Source organism: Monodon monoceros, unplaced genomic scaffold (assembly GCF_005190385.1).
Source record: "Monodon monoceros isolate NGI ecotype Baffin Bay Population unplaced genomic scaffold, NGI_Narwhal_1 Super_Scaffold_11, whole genome shotgun sequence".
NCBI classification, from domain to species: Eukaryota; Metazoa; Chordata; class Mammalia; order Artiodactyla; family Monodontidae; genus Monodon; species Monodon monoceros.
Window position 1 is genome coordinate 6,537,020 of NW_021703767.1, and position 21,508 is coordinate 6,558,527.

At 47.8% G+C, this 21,508-nt stretch overlaps 1 protein-coding gene across 2 annotated transcripts; it reads right to left on the bottom strand.

Moving 5' to 3' along the window:
- Nucleotides 1-1,934: 1,934 nt before the first annotated feature.
- On the bottom strand, nucleotides 1,935-20,335 carry ETS2 (ETS proto-oncogene 2, transcription factor). Of its 2 annotated transcripts, none has more exons than XM_029215063.1 (10): nucleotides 20,264-20,335; nucleotides 16,116-16,187; nucleotides 12,770-12,881; nucleotides 11,480-11,599; nucleotides 10,962-11,162; nucleotides 9,357-9,440; nucleotides 8,103-8,327; nucleotides 7,030-7,293; nucleotides 5,057-5,175; nucleotides 1,935-4,152 (listed from the first exon to the last, which is right to left on the bottom strand). In XM_029215063.1, exons 2-10 carry the CDS (start codon nucleotides 16,185-16,187, stop codon nucleotides 3,937-3,939), a joined length of 1,413 nt encoding a protein of 470 aa, XP_029070896.1. In that variant the 5' UTR covers nucleotides 20,264-20,335; the 3' UTR covers nucleotides 1,935-3,936. The 2 variants fall into 2 exon arrangements, with proteins under 2 accessions (XP_029070896.1, XP_029070895.1); XM_029215062.1 differs by having other exon boundaries at nucleotides 1,957-4,152; nucleotides 10,956-11,162.
- Between the last annotated feature and the right edge of the window lie 1,173 nt (nucleotides 20,336-21,508).

Genomic DNA, 21,508 nt, shown 5'->3' on the forward strand with positions numbered 1-21,508 from the left:
TGGGTGAGCTTCTCCTCTTTCTAGAACAGTTCTCAAAGTGAGGTCCACAGACAACACCCTTTCAGAGGGATCCTCAAGGGTCGAAATGATTTTTATAATAATATTAAAACCTTCACCTTTTTTACTGTGTTGACATTTGCATTGATGGTGCTTAAAACTCCTGGATCCTCAGCACTAAACTGTACTAGCAATCACAATATTCTTCATCATGTACTTGCAAGAAAAAAATACTAGTTTCCTTTCAAAAAAGTCCTTGAAGCAGTAAAAATTAAGTTTCTTAATACGTGAAGACACATCTTTTTAGTTTCTGGGTAATAACATGGACAAGTACACAGAAGGTCTGGTGCTACTGAGATAGATTGGTTGTCCTGGGAAATGCAGTTGTGGATTTGAGTTGCAAGCTAAACTAACCATTTCATTCATAAGCGCCATTTGTATTTGAAAGACCAACTGACAAATGATGTTTATTCAGACTTGGGTATTTGGCAGGTATTTCCCCAAAAGTAAATGAAATCAGTCTGTCACTTCCAAAAGAACAACTTTAAATATTTGTTGCTGATGATAAAATTTGAGCTTTCAAGTGAAAATCTGAATTTTTGAAAATTTGTATCTGCCACTGGGAGCTTGATAGCTTCTCAGGACTTTTCTGGTGAAACTGGTGGTGAGAGTAACTAATGTGATCGTTTGACATCATATGTTGAAATGAGTCAACATTTTGAAGCAGTGTTTTCCAATGACTAATGCATGTTACAAAACCACACACGGGTAAAAGATCCATTCAAAGCGCAAGATGGACCAATGGAACTTACTGTAACCATAGGCAAGTTTATTGATATGGTTTCATAGGCCAACTGGAATTTATCTTTAAGAAACTGCCATTTGTCAGTTTAGGTGTAGTATAAAGCAACATCCAGTTATGTGAAACTGCTATAAAACACACTTGCCTGTTCCAATTACAGATCCCTGTGAGGCCTGATTTTCTTCAAAATGTATCCCAACAGGCTGATGCAGAAGCCAACATAGGAACCCAGCTCTTTCCCACTAAACCAGACATCAAAGAGATTTAAAAACATGTAAAATAGTGCTGTTATCACTTTTTGGGAAAAAGTTATTTTTTATAAAATATTAACATAGATGTAATTTCAAAAATGAATCACAGTTTTAAACTTGTTTTAATTTCTAATATGGTTAACATCGAGGACCAGTGGTGGGCTAGTAAGTGTTTAATAACCTGCTCCCTGAGAAGCGTTGGTGGGTGAAGCCCTGACTTGTAGCGTTTGCTGGTTTCAGTGGTGTAACTTACTCTCGTCCCAAACAAGTTTGAGCTACTAATACCTCGCTGATGCAAAGCTGGGGAGAGGCCCTCACCTTCAGCTCTGGCCAGCCCGTGGCAAGCCGGCTTCAGCACACCACTGATACAATCTACCTAAGTTTTTAGAATCCTCACTTATTTTGCAGAGTAGAAAGGTGGTCCAAGAATGAGTTTGAGAAGGTGTCCTAGGGACCACCAGCCTAATCTATGATAAGTCATCTCGGCAACATGAGAACTCCAGGGGAGTCAAGGTCTCAGTTACAAAAGTCCTTGAACTTCAAACTCCAATGCTTTTATTAGAAACATCCTAAAATCTCTTATCTCTGCCAAACCCCTGGCAAAGACTAGACCCCTGGATTTTTCTATTTTAATCTCTTCTTGAAATTTTTTCGCGTTAAGGAGCACTTTTGGGGAATTCCTTCAGGAAGTGCTCACAGTTGGTTCCAGCTTGGTCCCAATTTACTAGGGGATGGGTGTGTGAAATCAGTTAAAGGGAGATGTAATTCTGAAGGAGTGAGCAGGTGTGTGTCCAGCGGTTCTGAGCCCAGTATCCTGACTCCACCACCTCCACGCCGGGGGGTCGGTGGGGATGAAGAATGAGGACCCTTACAAGGAGGAGTTTATATAAACAAAATACTTTATTATTTGAGAAAGAAAAGGCCAAATTACAAAACTTTTATACTCAAGTCCTGCTCATTACCACGCCAAAGGTTTACCATGGATTTGATTTTCCATAACTATTGGGTTGAGCCACATAAAACTGCCAACTTCGTAGATGAAACACAAAAACATTGGCAATTTCACGTGGTCAAACCCCATATAAAATGAGTCAATAGCTAAGATTTCTTTTTGGCAGCAAGATGTTCCCAGTCCCATGTCTGTTGATGTTATAAACAGATGTCTGAGAGATAAACAGGTCCTGCTTGAGAAAAACACCTTGTGCGTAGTGATACTGGAATACAGTCTTGTGTGGGTTCTGAGACTGTGTGGTGCCCCTTCCAGCTCTGCTCTGCCCCGCTCGCCCTACCACCCAAGCCCCTGGTCTCATCGCATGGATGATTCTTCTTTAGAGATGTCACCGATGGTCCTAGTATCTCCTCATGCTGCTAGTGAGGGCTGTCCAACTTTGAAACCGACTTGACTTGATCATTTACAAAAGGCAGGAGGCACAGGCTGAACCAGGGATTCCTTTGAAACAACTACATAAGTCTCCATCATGATCAAGATGTTTTCTTCACAGGAACAACCCCAATCCCTTCTCTTTCCCATCTTGTTGGCCCTCTCTTTGCCTCTGGGCATTCTGCGTCCAAGAAAATAAAACTGTGGACACTAAGCAGAAAGGAGCAGCTTGGTATCCAGAAAGCCCAAGACTCGACAGGTAAACAAGATGGGGAAAATCAGGCTTTACTCACGTTCAAGAGGTTTAATAAAGCTTCCCCTCCCCCTGCACCTTCAGCTCTGTACGTCAACTGTACATGGAGCTGAGGTAAAAATAAAACTTTCTTTACAAATTACATTTTTTTCCAGTGAATTACTTTTGCAGTAAAAACAGCTGCTACATAAATCCCTCCTGATCTCTGAAAAGGAGTCACATATTTCCAAAAATAGTATTCTTATTTTAATCAAACAGCATAATTTGGGGCACGGGAAGGAAGTGGCTGGTCAAGGGAGGTTAGTTGTTGGGGGAAAAACAGTTGAACTCAAAAATAAGTTTTGTATATAAACTGATTTAAAGGCATGCATAGAAATGGAAAACGTATGTCATTTGTCAAGAAAAATACTGCTTTATAGCTTTTACATTACAATTAAAGGAGAAGCAGAGAGGCCAGATGGGCCCCCAGATAATAACATTAAGTTTCTTATAAAAATTCCCAAATGTACAAAGTCCTTGCCATAGATAACCCAGACGAAACAAAACGAAAAAAAACAGGAATTAACCCTCTTAGACCTTATTCCTGTAGGCATATTAAATGTAAATAATACACACTTTACAACTTCTCTTAGTCTGCCCTGGCAGATTAAATGTTTGCAAAACGCCACCTGTGCTCTTGACAACTGGAATACATTGCAAAATGCCGTCTGCATTCTCATTTCACATATAGTTATATAATTATTTTAAATTACAATATACAATTTCTGTTAAATAGGTCTGTTAGGGGATTTTGATAACAATTATAAGGTTACAGTCATATATACAAACTAACTTCTGAAATGGCATGATTGTTTCCTTGCACTCTCTTCCCCCTCTGAACCAGAGACCTCTTTGGCATTGGCGTTTCCTGGTTGCAAAAGGCAAAAGAAAATCCAAAAGTGTGTGTCCACGAGATGCTCGCTCCTTTGAGAAGACCCAACAGCCTGAACGATCCTGTCACGACACAGCCCGCCCAGAGCCAGGACGGCTGCCTGGTGCTTCTTTCTGGGCCATTCTAATGTAACAGCATCTTAAGTTGCGTGTTCCTGGCAGCAGGAGTTAGAAGCGAGAAACTGTGCTGCTTTCGGCAGAGAACCGCGGTACCAGATGAAATAAGGCCACTGCTTCTTGGAGACGTTCCCAGACGCGTTGATCCTGCCTCTCAGGGTCCTTGGATGGGTCCCCATGGCCCCAGTTCCAGCCCCGGGCGGCTTCAGTCCTCCGTGTCCAGCTGGACGCCCAGGATGGCGTGCAGCTCCTCGGGCGTGAAGCCCAGCAAGTTCTGGAGGTCGCACACGAAGCGGTACACGTAGCGCTTCCCCGACGTCTTATGGATGATGTTCTTGTCGTAATAATAGCGTAAACCCCGGCTCAGCTTCTCGTAGTTCATCTTGGGCTTGTTTTTCCGCTTCCCCCACCGGCGGGCCACCTGTGGGACGGATGGAAAAGAGTTCCATTCAATTTGGCAATTAAGAAAAAGTGCATCACTTTCCCAACAGTGATTCGGATGCATGCTCACTTGACCACTACGTAAGGACCACAGAGGTGTCATCTGCTTCTGTGCACATGCCAGGGCTCTGCATCCCCCCGGCTGTTTCTCGGGGGATGGAGGGAGGTGCTGATGCGAGAGCGAGGTGACCCCACCCAAAGCTCCGTCTGAGGAGGCCTCTCACTCAGCAAAACCCCCAGGAGCCAAGGGTTCAGAATCAGGGAGGTCCTGAGACGAGGGAAATGCTGTGTCCCACCCACCTCCTGGGTTTGAATTCTGACCCCCATGTCCACAGCTGCTGAGTGGAATCAGGACCTCAGGACATTCTGCATCCCTCAGTGCTTCTGCTGCCCTAGGATACCGGGGAGGTGACAGACTGCACTCTACTGGTACCAGAGACCAAGGGCTCCCCCCTTACACTGTCCTCGAGGGGCTGGTATCGGACCTGCCCTCGGCTTTCTCCTCCAGATGGGGCTGGAGCAGCTCTGCCAACCTCAGCCGAGGAGCGGGCTCAGTCCCCCCAAGAGAAAAGGCAAATTTCCTAAAACATCTTCAGATGATCAGGCGAGAGCCTCAGTTGACAGCTTTCCCCTTTCAACTAGATGACAGAGCAGGGTGGTGAAGCCTGCCTGGTGCTGTGTGCGTAAACAGGGGACACTATAAACTGTTCACCAGCGAAACAAGACTCCACATTTCCCGACAGTCAGGCACGCCTCCTGTGGAAGTGCTCTCATCTGTATACTGGTGACCCCTTTCCTGCACCCAGAGAATTGGATTTGTGAGCCCCACGGGATGGAATCAGGTTTGAGAGCCTGGAGAGCAAGTTCCCAGGTTCTGGACGTACCTCATCGGGGTCAGCAAGCTTAAACTCCCATCCGTCCCCCGTCCAGCTGATGAAAGACTGACAGGATTTGTCGGACAGCAATTCTAGAAGAAACTGCCACAACTGGATAGGTCCGCTTCCTGAGGGCAAAGCGGGCGGGTTATGTTCTTCTAGGTTTAAAATACAGCATGGCTTTAGTCGTCCTACTGAACCAAGGAATGTGAGACCTGGCTCTGGACTGGGTGCCGAGGTGAAGGCACGACTCTGGGTGCTGGTGACAATCCTGGAGGGCTTCCTCCACGCCCCCTGCTCCTGAAAAAGAGGCCGCTGGGCCCTTGATTGCTGGGTTTGGTCTTTTTGGAAAAAAAGAAAAAAAAAAATTCTGGGCCACCAACTCTTGGCATCAAAATTTCTCACCCTAGGGCTTCCCTGGTGGCGCAGTGGTTGAGTCCGCCTGCCGATGCAGGGGACACGGGTTCGTGCCCCGGTCCGGGAAGATCCCACATGCCACAGAGCAGCTGGGCCCGTGAGCCATGGCCGCTGAGCCTGCGCGTCCGGAGCCTGTGCTCCGCAACAGGAGAGGCCACAGCAGTGAGAGGCCTGCGTACCGCAAAAAAAAAAAAAAATTCCTCACCCTATGTAATTGTTCCTTATGTAATAACTTTCAAGGTTTATTTCTAGAAACACCCAGTGGGACAGGGATGCAGGCGGTGTAAGGAGCCTTTCAACACAGGATGAGGCGTGTCATTCTCCGAATCCCATGCGTAGCTTTCTTGCCAGATGACAATGGGCAAATTGCTTAACCCAAGACTTGCTTTACTCAGTGGTCACTGGGGCATCTGGGGTTGTAGCCATGGCCTCACCGCCTCTATTTGATGAGGTATATGCTCTGCAAAGTGCTCTTCATATACCTTTTCTCGATTAATACTTAGAACTGCCGCCACCTTGTGAAGTATCACCGTATCAATATTTTAAAGATGAAGGATAAGATGGGCTCAGCGGCTGGGTGCCTTGCCCTGGATCACACGCTTATCCAAGCGCCGTTCCGCAAGGCACAGTGGCTATATTGTTGATAAGGCTGTGTGACCTTTGTGACCACAGACAGCTATCTTCCTCTGAGCCCATTTCCCCACCTGTAAAATGGGTTAATACCACCCATGCTAGGCTGTCCTAGGGTCTACTGACCATATGCCTACCACACGGACCTGGCAGGCAATGAACGGTAACTAATATTAAAATGAAAACCACCAACACCATGGCTGTTTACTTTCTTATCAGGCCCTGATGCCCATGTATGAAAATTACAGCCGTTTCCACACTCTCTGAGTATTTTAACACTTTTTCACGGCTATTTGTTTTATGTGACAGAAAAAAAAATGGGTGTCTACGTATTCTTATTTTAACCTATTGGATTTTTTTAAAGCAGGTATTTTTTTTAAATCCCCAATGGCCCCATATGTTCAAAATATGAAGAAAAAGAAAAGCACATTTAAGGACACATGAAGCAACGAAAAAAATTTTCTGATATTTTCGCTAAAGTACTAGAAATATCTGGTTCTAAAAACAGCTTTAATATTTGTCCCCGGCCTAGAATAGCTCTTACCCAAACCTTCAAAATAAGATGGATTTGAGAAGCAAGCAGAGGTAAACAGTCCCCGGGTTATTGGAGGCTGGCTCTGCTGCCCCTCCCCCAGCCAGTTTACATTCTCTGAAATTCCTGGCGTGGCTGAGTCAGGGCTTAAGCCTCCACAGGCCCGTGTCTCCTGCTGCTGCTCTTCTAGGCACTGGCCTGGCACATCCCAGGTGAGGGAGCAGCAAATTTGGCCTTTTCTGAATTCAGGGAGACAGCTCGCTTGGGTTCAGGATTACACCCCACACATAAAACGTGGAGTGTCAACACAATGTGGTCCAGCGAGAAACGCCCTTGATGAACAGGGCGGGTGCAGGGCTGGGCGGGTGCAGGGGAGGGGACGGGGACCCGGGGTGGCGCCCACCTGTGAACCCGGCCAGCACGGCCGCAGGTATAACTGGTTTGCCTTGCTCCACCGGGTCGCTCCTCTCCTGGATGTAGTCCTTGAAGGACATGGTCGGCTTGCTGAGGCCCAGGGACTGGCTGCAGTCGTCCTCGAAGCTCTCGAAGGACGGTACCCGCTGCACGTCCAGCAGGGACGACTGGCTGTTCCAGGATTGCAGCAGCGACTCCGAGCTCTCGAAGCTGTCGGCGCCTGTCTCGGCGGAGTCGTGGTCTCCGGGCTTCCCTGGCAGAGACAACAACGGACTCTGACTCTCCAGGACAACAGCACGTCTGGTGCTACCACCCACGGAGGCGGCATCATCGCCATTGCCCCCTTTAAGTGTTCACCCTGCTGGTTCAGAATCACCCAGACTTTTCACGATGCCCTGAAACAGAGCTGCTTATTCCTTATGATACATATGCTACACAATCGCATCTTCCATCAACGGCAGGATGTAGCTCCGAGCAGAGGGCTACACAGCAAAGAAAAGGGCAGCAACGTGGATGGACCTCAGGCACACACAATGCGAGCAAAAGACAAACACAGGAGAAAACACAACCTGCGTCAAGTTCAAGAACTGGCAAAACTATGGTGATAAAAGTCAGGACAATGATGGGGTGGGGATGCTATTAACTGGGAGGGGGCGTGAGGAAGCCTTGTGGGGTGCTGGCACCCTCTCCATGTCAATCTGGGTGGCTGTCACAGGGGTGAATATGGAAAAATCCAACCTGAGCTTCACGCACAGTACATACGCATCCCCATACAAAGAGATCTGTCACCTTCCTACACTGCCTCCCGCAATAGCCCACTGCGTGGACGACTCTGGCCACAGGAGCAAGGACTGTGTCATTCACCCGGCACCCCCAGTGCCTGGGACCTGAGATACGTTAGGAGTAAGCTCGCCGAGCACCACTGTTGGGACCGTGACCCGACGGACCAGTCCTTGACCTCCTTCACTGGCTGAACTCTGGATGTCTGAGCTCATGTCACCGTGGCTGCGGGATCGAACCAACAACCCTGCTGAGAAGGGCACTTGGAAGCCAGGATCTTACCAGAACTGCTGGAGAGCAGATTCAAGGTGGCGGCCGGGAAGTCCTGGCTGATGGAGCAGTAGTTGACGCTGACGGTGCTGAGTCGGGCCTTGGGAAACATCTGGAAGTCCTGCTCGGGGCTGAGCGTGCTGGGCGCTGAGGATGCTGGACAGAGGCCATCCAGGAGGCCGCCTTTGGGGTAGTTCTGCGTCTGCATTCCATACAGCGCTTGCTCCACGCCAAAACCTGCAACAGGACCACAGATGGCAGAGCCGTCAGGTGACATCAACGTGATGACCAGAGACCCTCCACACCTCAAAACAGAGCGCGAGCAGGTCTGCCCGCTCCAGCCCTCCCTCCCCAAAACCCCAGTGGACGTGTGAGCTTGGGTGGGCAGCTTTTCTACTATGTCCTCCCCTTCTCTAACTGTTCGTCTTCTCAGTCAATGAGCCCTTTTCCAAAATGCCTGCAGCCCCTGGACCCCGGATGCAATGCCTCATGTGAATATTTCTACATCTCTTGTTTTTCAAGTGCTTCCATGTGAGCCTTGGGACAACAGGGTCACTGGATCTTTCAGCTTCTGAGGAAACTAAGGCTCAGACAGATGAAGTGATTTGCCGTCCAGCCAGTGACCCATAAGGGAGTATCTCCAGTTGCCCTGCCCACTCTGGCTGGAGGACCACCAAAACCTACACTCGCCAGTGTCAACCACTGCGGGGGTGGTGGGGGGACAGAATTCCATGATACCTATTTAAACCCCAAAGTTCAGAGCAAATTTAGTATTGCTGTCCACACACTTCCTGGGCCTGCCACCTTTGTTTGTTACACTAATCTGACCACAGCAATTGGCTCACTCCATTCTGCCCCTTGAGTTATAAATTGCCAATTTATAGCCCTGGCCAAAGCAAAGATAACGTAAGTCACTGATGTGACGTTAAATTTTCTAGTAGCCACACTGAAAAACTAAAAAGACACTGGCGAAATGAATTTGAATATTTTACTTGACCTAAGAGAGCCATTATCATTTCAATACGTAATCAGAATTTTAAAAATTATTAAGGAGATATTGACGTTCTCTGTTCAATACTAAGACTTTCGGATCGGGCGGGTGTGCGTTATATTCTCACTACACATCTCAGTGTGGACTGGCCGCACTTCTAGATTTGTGAATGTGTGTGATCACCGTATGGGACAGTGCAGGTTCTGCCTTCGAACCTTCCATGAATCTAACAGGAAGACTCAGAAGCTCTTAAGGGCAGAATTAATTGCACTGACCTAACGAATTGCTATTAATCCACTGAGGAACTGAGTTGAGGTGTGAAATTTCTTCATACTGATCTTCTGTCTTTTCTTGGTTTTCTGAAAAATAGACAGAGGAGACACAAGATTATAAATTGAGAGGTTTAAACTACAGAAGAACAAAAGTTCCTTTCTGAATTCCTGTTCTATGTTTATTTCAGCATAACAAAATGCATTTTAGCACTTCCCACTTAACCTGACGGAATGTTCCATGTCATCATGTCGTTTAAAAGCACTAGAGACAGAAATGTATTTTTCTAATAACTAGAACAAGTCTTCTAAACTCCTCAGTGCTGTTATTGGCGAAGCTGAATTTTCTAGTATACGAGAGAGATCTAGATGGTGTATTGAATTCATCTATGTAGTCGACAAAGGGTTAATAAAGGCTTACGAAGTACCCCCTGTACCAGGGGCTGGAATAGAGCAGGTTAGTAACATGGACACAGTTCCTGCCCTGGTGAAGCTTCTGACCCATCGCCTCAAACCCTGAGGTGTGTCCAGGGGTGGTGAGCGCTGTTACAGAAAGAGAGGTCAGAGCAGTGCTATGGGCATCCGAACAGGGACACACACGCCCAGGAACTTAAAGGGAAAAGGTTAGCATTTCCTGTACGTGCTTACGTACTACAAACACACAACCACATGCACGCCCACCACAAATCCAGACCCACACAGACTCACACAGCGAGAAATGGCAAAACAGGTCTAACTTGCCAGCAAATAGATTCACCAGAAACTTGTCAGACCAGACGTGTCCAAGTTCAGGGAAAAGTTGAGGGTCTTTAAGTTTCCCTGGCCCTCAGAAGCCATAACTAAGAAGAGCTGGCAGGCGACCCTGAGATCTTTTTAAGATTCTGAGTCTGTGACAGACGTTGAAACTCAGAGTTTAAAATCAATTAAATGAGGAATACTTCCCTAAACTCTTCTCACGGGCTTATTTTCTTACATTTTTAACTTGAAGGATTCCCTCACTATACCGTTTCTCCTTTGTAACTCAATATATTTTTTAACATTGGTGTCAATGCTCTTTTTAGGTCTAAATCAAGACTTTCTATATAAGAGCTCTTTTTACTCAAAGGCCAGTCCCTGTATAATATGTCAGTGTGTAAATATGTATCAATTACTTCTACATTGGTTTATAAACATAAAACAAAAAAATTCTCTGTTGGATTCCATTTGGTCTTAGGAAATGTTACTATAAAATTCCCAGTTTATCTGAACAAAGGCTCACTTTCGCTGAGGCTGACTTATTTCCTAAGGCTCTGTGAGGTGAGCTCCGAACACGGGCCTTCTTGCTGTCTCCTCACCTGAGCCACATGTATGCCTCCAACTCCAACTCATGACGTCTGGCGACACTGAACACCTTGGTGACTAGGGCTCCTGCCTTGTGGCCAGTGCTCCCCACACACGTACTTAAGTGGAGTCAAAATCCATAAATCACCTCCACGTAGCTGACTCACGCCAATGGCATTTTCAGACAATCTGCCCTACATCACTGAAATGCCAACCGTAGATGACCTCCCCCCCCATCACTCTTCCCTGCTATGCTCACCCCGCCTGGGGAGCCCAGTCGCTCACCGGTACCTTTGATCATCTGCTCCAGGTGTTCCCAGAGAATGTCACCCACAAAGTCAGGCGCCAGCTCCAGAAAGCGCTCCTTGCCAAGGTTACACAACACCTGGCCGGTCATGCCGAACCTCTGGAGGTTGACGTCCACCAGACTGAACTCGTTGGTGGCCCAGAGAAGCCACTGGCACACCTGCTGCTCAGTCCACAGCCAGGGATCTACCGGGGAGGGAAGAAAAGGATGCAGTAAGGCCAGAAGCACTCCTGATTTACCCGCAGAGCCCAGACGGGCACCAGAGTCCAAGGAAATGAACGAGACACCCAGGAAGATGTTGAGGCACTAAAAGCAGTGCTGGATGAAGTGTTCAGTTGGTTGGATTTTGAAATAAAAACTGGCTCAGCTTAATGACAGCTCTGTCCCTCTTTTCAATACGCCCTAAACAAATGCTTGAAATTAAGTCATCTCAAGCTATGGCAGCCTGATGGCTCTGTCTAGTACAGCGCAGGCGCAGAAAGCTCCAGGAAGGAGCGCTTACTCTTCGGGATGCCAAGGCGGCGCTGCTCCTTTTTGAAGCCACTGAAGGTAGCTTTTAAGGCTTGACTCATCACAGCCTTGCTGCATGGGGTCAACAGAGGCAACTCACAGTTGGTCGAGTCTGGAAAAGAAACCCCACGGGGATGTTAGGAGTTCAAGCTGGCAGCAACACAGGGAGAATTGAGGCGGGGGGGGGGTCTTAGCTTCTAGGGAAGAACAATTCTGATCTCAAATCTTCCGCATCATTCCTTAGATGAGTGTAAATATTAACAAAAACTGTGTTTTTGACTGCAATGGAGAAAATATCATACATCTCATAACTACACTTATTTTAAAAAAATCTAAAATAAAACTCGAGTTTGATTTTTTGCCAAACTTCATAGAGCAGTGATGCCTAGATAACGGTTCTATTTAAGACTATTCTTACATTTTCGACAATGAAAGAAGTTGCAGGTTTTTGGCCAAAAGCCTTAAGGGGTTGTAAATGGCTAATTTGGAAGCGACTTCCATTAAACTAAGCGGCAGCAAAGGAACATCAGATGTAACAGGAACACACAGCACTTAGCACCCGTGACGTCAATTTTTATTGAAACACAGCCTTCTCTGGATTCCCTCAGCAATTTCAAGAATGATAAATGACTGTCACATGATGGCACGCTTACGCAAGCATGTGTGTTTTAATTAATTTTCTGGGCTGTATTTTCTAGCACCTACTTCATATGACAAAGTAATTTCTGGAACGTTTCCAACTAATAACTCTATCACAGTAATCTCAGAGGCATTACTTGACGTGCTATTCCCTTAAAAAGAGTAAACAAGGACGTTAAGAACTACGGAAGCAAACGCAGATGGGTAAAGATGAGCAGGAATAATTTGTTGCCCCAAAACTCGGGGTAGGGGAGGAAGATCCAGCTAAGGATGCAAACCCTGGATGAAAAGTTGGGGTGTATTTTAATGTCTACTGGCCTGCTTCGCAGAGGGGGCTGGGAGATGGGGCCCGGGCTGGCTGCAGTGTTGAAATATCCTAAGGAGAAGCTGGGGAGGGGGGAAACCCCTGTGGTTTGCTCCCAGCAGGGCACCCACCCTCCCTGGGGTGTGTCTGGCAAGTGAGGACTTCAGAGTCACCAACCGCATAAAAAAGGAAAACTGTCTTCTCTCAGATCTGAGTCTCTACCGGACTTCTCATACAAAGATTCAAGATACCAACATTCGTCACTTGTGAATTATAATGTAGGAACTGAACTACTTAGGGACATCACGCTCAATTTGTCAAGTCTGAGTAACAAATTACCATGAGAAATTGAATCCAAGCCTGTTGGCACTTCCTGGAGTGTTTGCTCTTCATTTAGGGAGGGGAAAACAGCGAGCAGGGAGCCATCAAAGGTGTCAAAGGCAGGCTGGCGCTGCAAAAGCAGAGGGAAAGAAAACTGAAACGTGACATTTAAACTTACTTAATGACCTATTTTCAAAGTGGTCCATGGGCAGCCTCACTGATACACCCTGATTAAGCTGTCAGTCATAAAGCCACGCATGGAATCAACCAGTCTGAGTGGACTTCTGACAGGGTCAAAGTGACCAGAACGATTCTACTTTACTCTGGATCACTTACAGGCATACCTTGGAGATATTGCAGGCGTGGTTCCAGACCATCAAAATAAAGTGAATATTGCGGTAAAGCGAGTCACACAAATTTTTTGGTTTCCCAATACGCGTAGAAGTTACATTTACAGTATTAAGTGTGCAATAGCATTATGTCTAAAAACTATGCACACCTTAATGAAAAACTACTTCATTGCTAAAAAATGCTAACCGCCATCTAAGCCTTCAGAGAGTTGTAATCATTTCACTGGTGGAGGGTTTGAAATATTTCGAGGATTACCAAAATGGGACACAGAGACACGAAGAGAGCAAATGCTGTTGGAAGAGTGGTGCCGGGAAACTTAGGATGCAGGGTTGGCACAAACCTTCAATTTGTAAAAAGCGCAGCAAAGCGAAGTACAGCACAACAAGGTCTGCCTGTCATCAGCCGCAGAGCCAGAATGACTGGGAGCTTATTTTTAATGGCCTAACCAATTTAAATGAATAAATTAAGTAAACAAACCTAAAACCCAGAGAATCTTAGAACAGTGCCTGGAGGGACTCAGAGACCACTGCGATCCAAACACCTGGGCGGGCTTCCCTGGTGGCGCAGTGGTTGAGAGTCCGCCTGCCGATGCGGGGGACACGGGTTCGTGCCCCGGTCCGGGAGGATCCCACATGCCGTGGAGCGGCTGGGCCCGTGAGCCGTGGCCGCTGAGCCTGCGCGTCCGGAGCCTGTGCTCCACAACAGGAGAGGCCACAACAGTGAGAGGCCCGCATACCGCAAAAAACAAACAAACAAACAAAAAGAAAAACACCTGGGCCTTCTAAGCTACTTGGGAGAGATGCTTAGGCTGTGTGTATAAGAAAAACGACTTGGTTCACTGCAGTTAAAATGAAAGGCGAGTCATTAAATGAAAATGAAAAATCAAACAACAAAATACATTACTTTTTCTCTTGAAGCATTTATTCTGAAATGTTTACCATGAAACACTGCAACTGAAACTACATGTCTTTCCTTATCTACTCCAACGGTTCAGAAAATAACAATACATATGAGAACATTCCTTAAGACTTAATTTTGTAAAAGTTTAGTGTATTGAAAAGGACACCCCTCCCCCATCATCTATTAAGGGGAAAGATTTCTAAAGGAAATAGGTTTAAAGTTAAACTACCTATAATTTAGGGGAAAGAGGGGGAGAAATACACAGAGAAAGATACGCCTGGAACTGTGAGGATTTCTAATAATCTCATCTAACATTTACAAATGGAATAGCCTTTAATGTAAGACTCATTGGGACTTCCCTGGTGGTCCAGTGGTTAAGACTGCACTTCCACTGCAGGGGGCATGGGTTCGATCCCTAGTTGAGAACTAAGACCCCTCATGCTGCATGGCGTGGTCAAAAAAAGGAAAAATGACTCATTTATGAGTAACACGTGTAACAGATAAAGGCTTGATTCATCACTGCCTAACCTGAAGAAAAACGTGAAGAAAGGTTATATGTTTCCAACATAAGCTGGAAATCCCATGTCATGTGCAATGCAATGACCCATCTGTTGAGTCATCAATTAAAAAATGTGTAAGACATTTACAAATCAAACAGTTTGTGTGTTTTCTTTTTAGAAATGCAGAACAATGAATGACGCATTACATAAGAAGTAGGAGCTCAACCCAATGATGTCCCAATGATGTTGGAGTCCAGCTCCCCAAAACCCAAAGCAAAGATGTCCAATTGCCCAAAGCCCATGGAGGAAAGACAAATTCTGAGTGTGAAATACTCATCTCGGCTTATGAACTACCTTATAGCAGCGCCAATTTTGGTGAAATAGCCAATAGATTTTTAAAATTCCCACTAGCATTGCCCAGTGACTAAGAAATGCCTGCCCTTTCCTGACTGTACTCCTGACTGTTCTTTTTTTTAAAACCAGGAAAAGCCAAAAGACAAGACAAATTCCTGCTGCGTATCTCAACACATCAAATTTCAGCAATGACAGTTTCTTCTCCAAGCCCAGAGATCGCACAGGCACTGTCAAACTCTTCTAGTTTATAGGAGAAGTCTTCTCTCTAGAGGGGTTGTTTCAAACTTAATACCATAATTTCCTGTATGGTTTCTGCCATGCCAACACTGAAAACGTCTGACCAAAATGAACAGAAAAATGGAAACCTCGCTGACTTGACGTCTGATAAATTTCATGACACTCTAGAAAGGTCTGTGCCAATTTTTGCCTCTTGGGATTCTATCAGACAGATAACCTCACGCTGATCCACTGAGAAAAATGTAACATGCCAGAGACACATTATCATACAAAACACCGAGCTAGGAGGAGGCTAATTTAAAATCGCTGTTTCTGAGACATGTTTACTACTCGGCACTAAAAAAACCCCAATCAAATCTCGCTGTCACATTTGTAGAAGGCAAATGGGAAATTATCAGTTTGTGCTGCTAAAGAATGTTCCCCAAAGGGACTGAGACAGAAACTACACAGAATGTTTATTACGCAGCTGAGAAGGCTCTTTCATCTTTAATCTGTTCTTTGGTTTACATAAACAGGCGCAGTTGTGTCTGGAAGGACACAATGGATGCAGACTGCCTGCATCCCGGTGGGCACTGACCCTTCTGACGGGAGCTGCAGCAGCAGTTGGGCCCGCCTGCCCCTTCTAAGCCCTTTCATTTCAGTTCTTAAACAACTTTTCTGTCACCCAAGAAAACTCCTGGGGGGACAGAACAGATAGCTCCTCCAGCTCTGTTCTCTGGAGAATTCATAGGATTTTTCACCTGGTAGGAGCCTCCGAAAGAAACTACAAAGGCCTCACCATCTACAAATTAAATGGTTTCATATCTTGGAGGACAAGTTGAACAAGCACCAGGACACCCATTTTGCAGACTAGAAAACAGAGGCCCAGAGAGATTAAGCAAACAGTCCAGAGTCACACAGCCAGTTAATTAAAAAGCTAGGGCTAGAACCGGTCTTCTGGGACCCCAACCCACTGTTTTTTCTCCTAGAGATTGAGTTTTCCAATTTTTTTTTTAAGTTTTAATTAATACTTGTTCACTCACCTTGAGTGTCCCTCTGTAACTGCTGGACACAGGGGCCACCTGGTCCATGTTCTTGATTCCAAAATCATTCATCTTAAAAAAAAAAAAAGAAAAAGGAAAAGAAAGGAAAAAAGTCAAAGAGGCAACAAATCAAGTCCACATCCACACCTAATTCTGGCTGAGTTGGCCCAAGTTCTCCAGCCCTAACAGGTCATTCAAAACTGAATGCCAGGAAATCTTCTCACAAATGGGATGCTACTTAAGTAATTAAATAATAATGCTGATTCTCCGCTGAATTCTATTTAGATTTGAGGCATACAGATAAAGTTGCCTTCTAGCTGGCTGGGTGAGCTGAGCTGGGGGCCTGGGTCCTTCCAGGACAGGAGTGGGAGGATGCTCAATTCCAAGGTCACCTCGGGGTGTGGGCCTGGAGGGCTGCCGGGCAGGGGAGGGCTATCTCCCTTATGCAAGGGGGACAGTCAGCTCAACCTGGGAGCTCCAGGGCAAGCGCAGGGATGACGTGCCACCGCAGCTCCCAGATCCAGGAAAGCCTGCCGGGAGACCTGCCTCGGAGGCCCCCTCCCCTCTCCAAGCTGTGAGGAAGCACACAGGCCCAGGAAGCAGATAAAAGGGAGAACCAGGGCTGCAGCTCAAACCCTCCTGCGTTGTCTAGATCCTCCTGCGTTGAATACACAAGCTCAAAATACGTCTGCTTTGCGTGTTGCTCAGCTGTGCATCTCTTCAAGAGGAAGTAATTCTGATCACAGATCTCCCTTACTTGCTTGGATGGTCTGGGCTTATCCTGGGCCTGCACTGACCAACGTGGCGGCCACCAGCCACGTGGGGCTCCTGAGCGCTTGGCACTGGGCTGGGGCGAACTCCGACGTGCTCAGCATGCAAAACACACTCTCAATTTCAAAGATTTCGTAGCGAAAAGTAAAGTATCTCAGTACTAATTTTGTATGTACCGCATGTTTATGTAATATTTTGAATGTACGAGGTTAATTGAAACACATTGAGATTAATTTCACCACCTTTACCGTGGCTATTGGAAAACTTAGAGTTGCATGTGTGACGGGCATTTGGACAGTTCCATATGTGACCTGTGATTGCTGTAATCAACTGAAAACTTATTTGGGGCCCTAAAATGTAATTGTTTGGTGGGGTAAGTTAAACATTAATAAGTGAGAAAGGTACTTAGATAATCCTGCCTTAGTGTTAGATTAAAAAAAACAGAGCAACTAAAGCTGATTTTCAAATAACCTGGGAATCCCCTATGACAGTAAGCCACCCTCCCCGCTTCACGGCCTTGAACTGGGGGTCTAAGAAGGAAGCTTTACGGGGTACCTCTAACTGCCCGCCCTGCGGTCTCCACTGAGGGCTCCTACCTGTTACAACCAAGAACCCTGAGTAATTAAAACATTGTGCAATGGATAGACTCACTGGCGGAGGCAAACAGCTTATTTTCCTGTAACTACTTAATTCGAGTTTGTACTTTCTTGTTTTCTCTTTATAGTCAACGTTATGGCTAAACAGACCTCCCAACAACTCAGCACACAGACACACACCCCCTTGGCTAGAAAAGGCAGTATGCGAGGAGAGTCCCAGCCACCAGGGAGGCCAGAGGCACTGGACAGGCCTGTAAAAACCCTCAGACTGCGGGTAATTATCTTGGGGGCCAGTGGAGGTGCGAAAGCTTTGACAGTAAATCATAGTTGGGGGTGGAGGGGTGGGAGCAGGGGTTCGGAGGGGAGGAGTTGTCCTGGATCAAAAGTGACCGCGTTTGCTCAGAATCTCCACTTGGTGGATCCTGTCATCCACCTGCACTCAAAAATCAATACTCACTACTGATGATCACTGCCCTGGTAGATTGCACCTTGCTAAGGGCTAAGCCTGAGCTGGGGCACCACACCTTCCCACCTCACTCAACTGTCTGACATCCCCGAGCGGCAGATGTTATACCATCTTACAGTGAGGCAACAGAGACCTCGGGATCTTGCCCAGGGATCACACAGCTACTGCGGGGGCATCTAAGGGGCACAGGGCAGACCAAAGCCCCGGGGAGTATGGCCCTACCTCCTGAGCTCCTCCAGGAGCCAGGATCACCCGAATGATGAGGCGTGCGCCCTCCTCCCAGCACATCAATAAAGAGCAGAGATGGCACACAGATATCTTTAGCCTAGGCCCCTGCTCGAGACGCTTCATGATGTGAAATGCTCCTTAATGTAGAGCTTTATGCCACTGACCTGGATGAACTAAGTCCTGTCACGCAGCTGATCACATCAGCAAGCCTCGAACAGGAGACCCAAATGAAAGCACACCTTGGGTGTTGTCAGTTACCCATCGTCTTCGCCTGGTTTGCGGACTTTATTCCACATTCTTCAGCTTCACGGAGATGGACAGAGAATAGATGTGGAAGGCAATGGAGAAGCCTCGCCTGATTTTTGTGTACAAATACCAGGAGGAAAGGCAGTCTACCACTCCCACATAAAGAGCTGTAATGACTAGCTATGGAATAGAATTCTTCTGTTGTCCGAATTTTAATTTGTTTTGTAGAAACCATGTAGAATCAAAATGCTCTACCGATGCTTTCTGACAAACACATAACTAATCAAATTTAAGTTCCCTTATTTTACTCAACACAGCTTGTGAAGGTGGCAGACAGGCCAAGTTTCTCCACCTAAGTCAATTTCACATTTAGATCTTTTTGGTGTTGCCCTATTGATCGATGCTTTTGAACAACAGAAAAAAGGGAAAATGGCAGAAATGGAAGGGCTGAGAATGGTTAAATTTTAAAACAAACAGAACTTGCCGGACAACAGTACCGTTATGGAAACAAGTGATCGCTTATGTGAGATTAGAGCACAGGTTTCTATTTAGGTAAATTTAAAAAAAGCAAGAATAAAGAAAAACAAGCCTGAAACGCACTTTTGAAGATTAGTTTGCTTTTTCCTTTGAAAGTTATCAATCTAGAGAGAGGAATGACTAATCCCAGAAATGAGTGTTTGATTATTTCCCTGCAGGACTCAAGAGAGCTAGCATTTACTGCACTGTGATATCATTCAGAATTTTAATAAACCTTAACTTAGAGACTTATCTCTCTGATTGGTGGTGATGTGGGCAAGCAGACAGCGCACAGCCGCTTCCACTGCACGGAACAAACATAATCTCTTACGGGTAAATTAAAATAAATTACCCCTATCTCCAAAGAGAACTGCTCACTTCTTTACTTTCTAAATCAGCAGTAGCAGGTCAACTACTATTTTCGGATACCCTAACACTGAATACAGGCCAATATAAAAGTCTCATGTGCTTAAAAAAAAAAAAAAAAAAAGCCGTACACGCTCAAACGCTGTTACCCCTTCATCCAAAATGCTCTAAGAACGGGAAAATAAAGTCAGCCTTGTGCACCCACATCTCCATTTCCGACAGGCTCCCCATGTTCGCCTCGCAGGACCGAGGGGCCCGGATCCAGAGGTCCTGGGGCGCCCGCGGGGGTCCCACTGGAGCCGCAGGACCCTCCAGCCGCCCCCTCGCCCGCTGCCACGGCCGGGCCCCGGACCTGGCCGCGGAGGTGACCAGGGGATTGGGATCGGCGCGTTTTCGGGAAGCCGCAGCCTCCCAGGTGTTTCAGGCGCCCGGCACCCCAGATCTTCCCGGGCCCGGCGTCCTCCCCGCAAACCCGGGCGCGCCGGGGCCCCTCGGACGCCCTCTCCAGCGTCCCCCACCCCTTCGCGAAATCAGGTCCGCCGGGCGCCCACTGGCAGGAGCCCCCCTACCACGCCCGCGTTTCCTTTTAAAACAAAAGCAAGTGAAACAAGCGGCGCGCCCCGCCCGCCCCTGCCACCTCGGCGACCCCGGGGCCGCGGCCCAAGTTCGCAGCCTGCTCCGCCCGTCACCGCCGGGCCCACTCCGAGCTCTGCCCGCCGCCCCGAAAGCCACTCGGCCCCAGGAACACGAGCCCCGAGCGGACCGGATCCCAGACGCTCGACCCCCGAATGCTACGGATAGCCGCCACCCAGCCTGGGTCCCGGCTGCGCCCCGGAATCCGGACCTCGGCGCCACCCACGTCCCCCGCCCGGTTCCTGGGTTCCCCGATAGAGGATCTGACGCCGGAGGACGCTCCCCGCCGGACCCCGGCCGCCCGCCCGGCCCGATCCCGCTCTTACCGCGCCTCTTCGGGCAGGGCCGCCGGCGGTTCGGGGCCCGGGCTCCTCAGTGCGCGCCGGCTAGGGCGCGGGCGCGGCCGCGGGCGCGCGGCGGGGGATGTCTGGCAGGCCGGGATGGGCGGCGGACTGAGGGCGGCAGGCTGCTGGCGGGCGGGCTCCGGGCGCTCGGGTCTGGGGCTACACCGCACTCCGCGCAGCCGCTGGAGGAAGTAACCGGCTGGTCCCCTCCGCCGCGCGCTCTTCAGGAGCGGGGGGAGAAGGGAGGACAAGAGGGAGGGGAGACGGCAGCGAGGAGGGGAGGAGGGGCTGAGGGGGAGGGGAAAGGAGGGAGGGGAGCGGAGGAGAGACTGCAGAGGGCGGGTGGAGGGGAGGGGAGGGCAGCGGGGGGGGGGGGGGGGAGAAGAGCAGGGGGCGGAGCCGGACCTTTCAGGCGGGACCTCTCTCGGCGCCTGATGTCACTCGGCTGTCCCTTGCCTGCTGTTCCAGGGCCGCTCTGGGCCGGGGACTCCTAGGCCTGGCGCCCCGTGCTCTGTGTGTCCCGGGAGCTCAGGAGGAGAGTCGTTCTTTGGTTTCTTCCCCGGGTCCGGAGGCTTTAACCCCAAACGTGCTCTGGCAGGACTGGAGTAGTACTGGTGCCACCGAGTGGCCGCAGGGCTTGGGGTCATAAGGGATTCATCCTGGCCCCATTCTTGGACCTCCTCGTGGACTTATGATTTCTGATCATTTTTATTTCTGGTCATTCTGTCATGCTGACGCTGAGATGATAAAGATGCAGAATGGGCCCTTTTATGGGTCACGGAGTCCCCCTGCTCCGAGAAGCCCCATTCCTACAGCCTCCGTGTGAGTGGCACCCCCTAGAGTTGAGCGGTGCCTTAGTAGTAACCAGCCTTGACTGAGCTTCCCTGGGCTAATCCTCATGATAATTCTCCAAGGCATTATTGTCCCCACTTTAAATATGAGGGAGTTGACCCTCAGGGTAAATAACTTGCCAAGTCACAAGACATATAAATGGGAAATTCAGGGTTGAAACTCCAGTTTATCTGACTTCTAACTATGATCAAAACCATCACCCATATCTCCCATTTCCATTTTTAGCAGGAAATATTCAATACTTGAGTCCCTGGCTAGAAACGTGCACATTTCCTATTCAGATTCAGGTCAGATTCTCAATATTTTGGAGAAATATTTAGATTCCTAAAAGTAGTTATAAAATAAAATAGCTCAGCTTAGGCAAGGCCAGGGGCT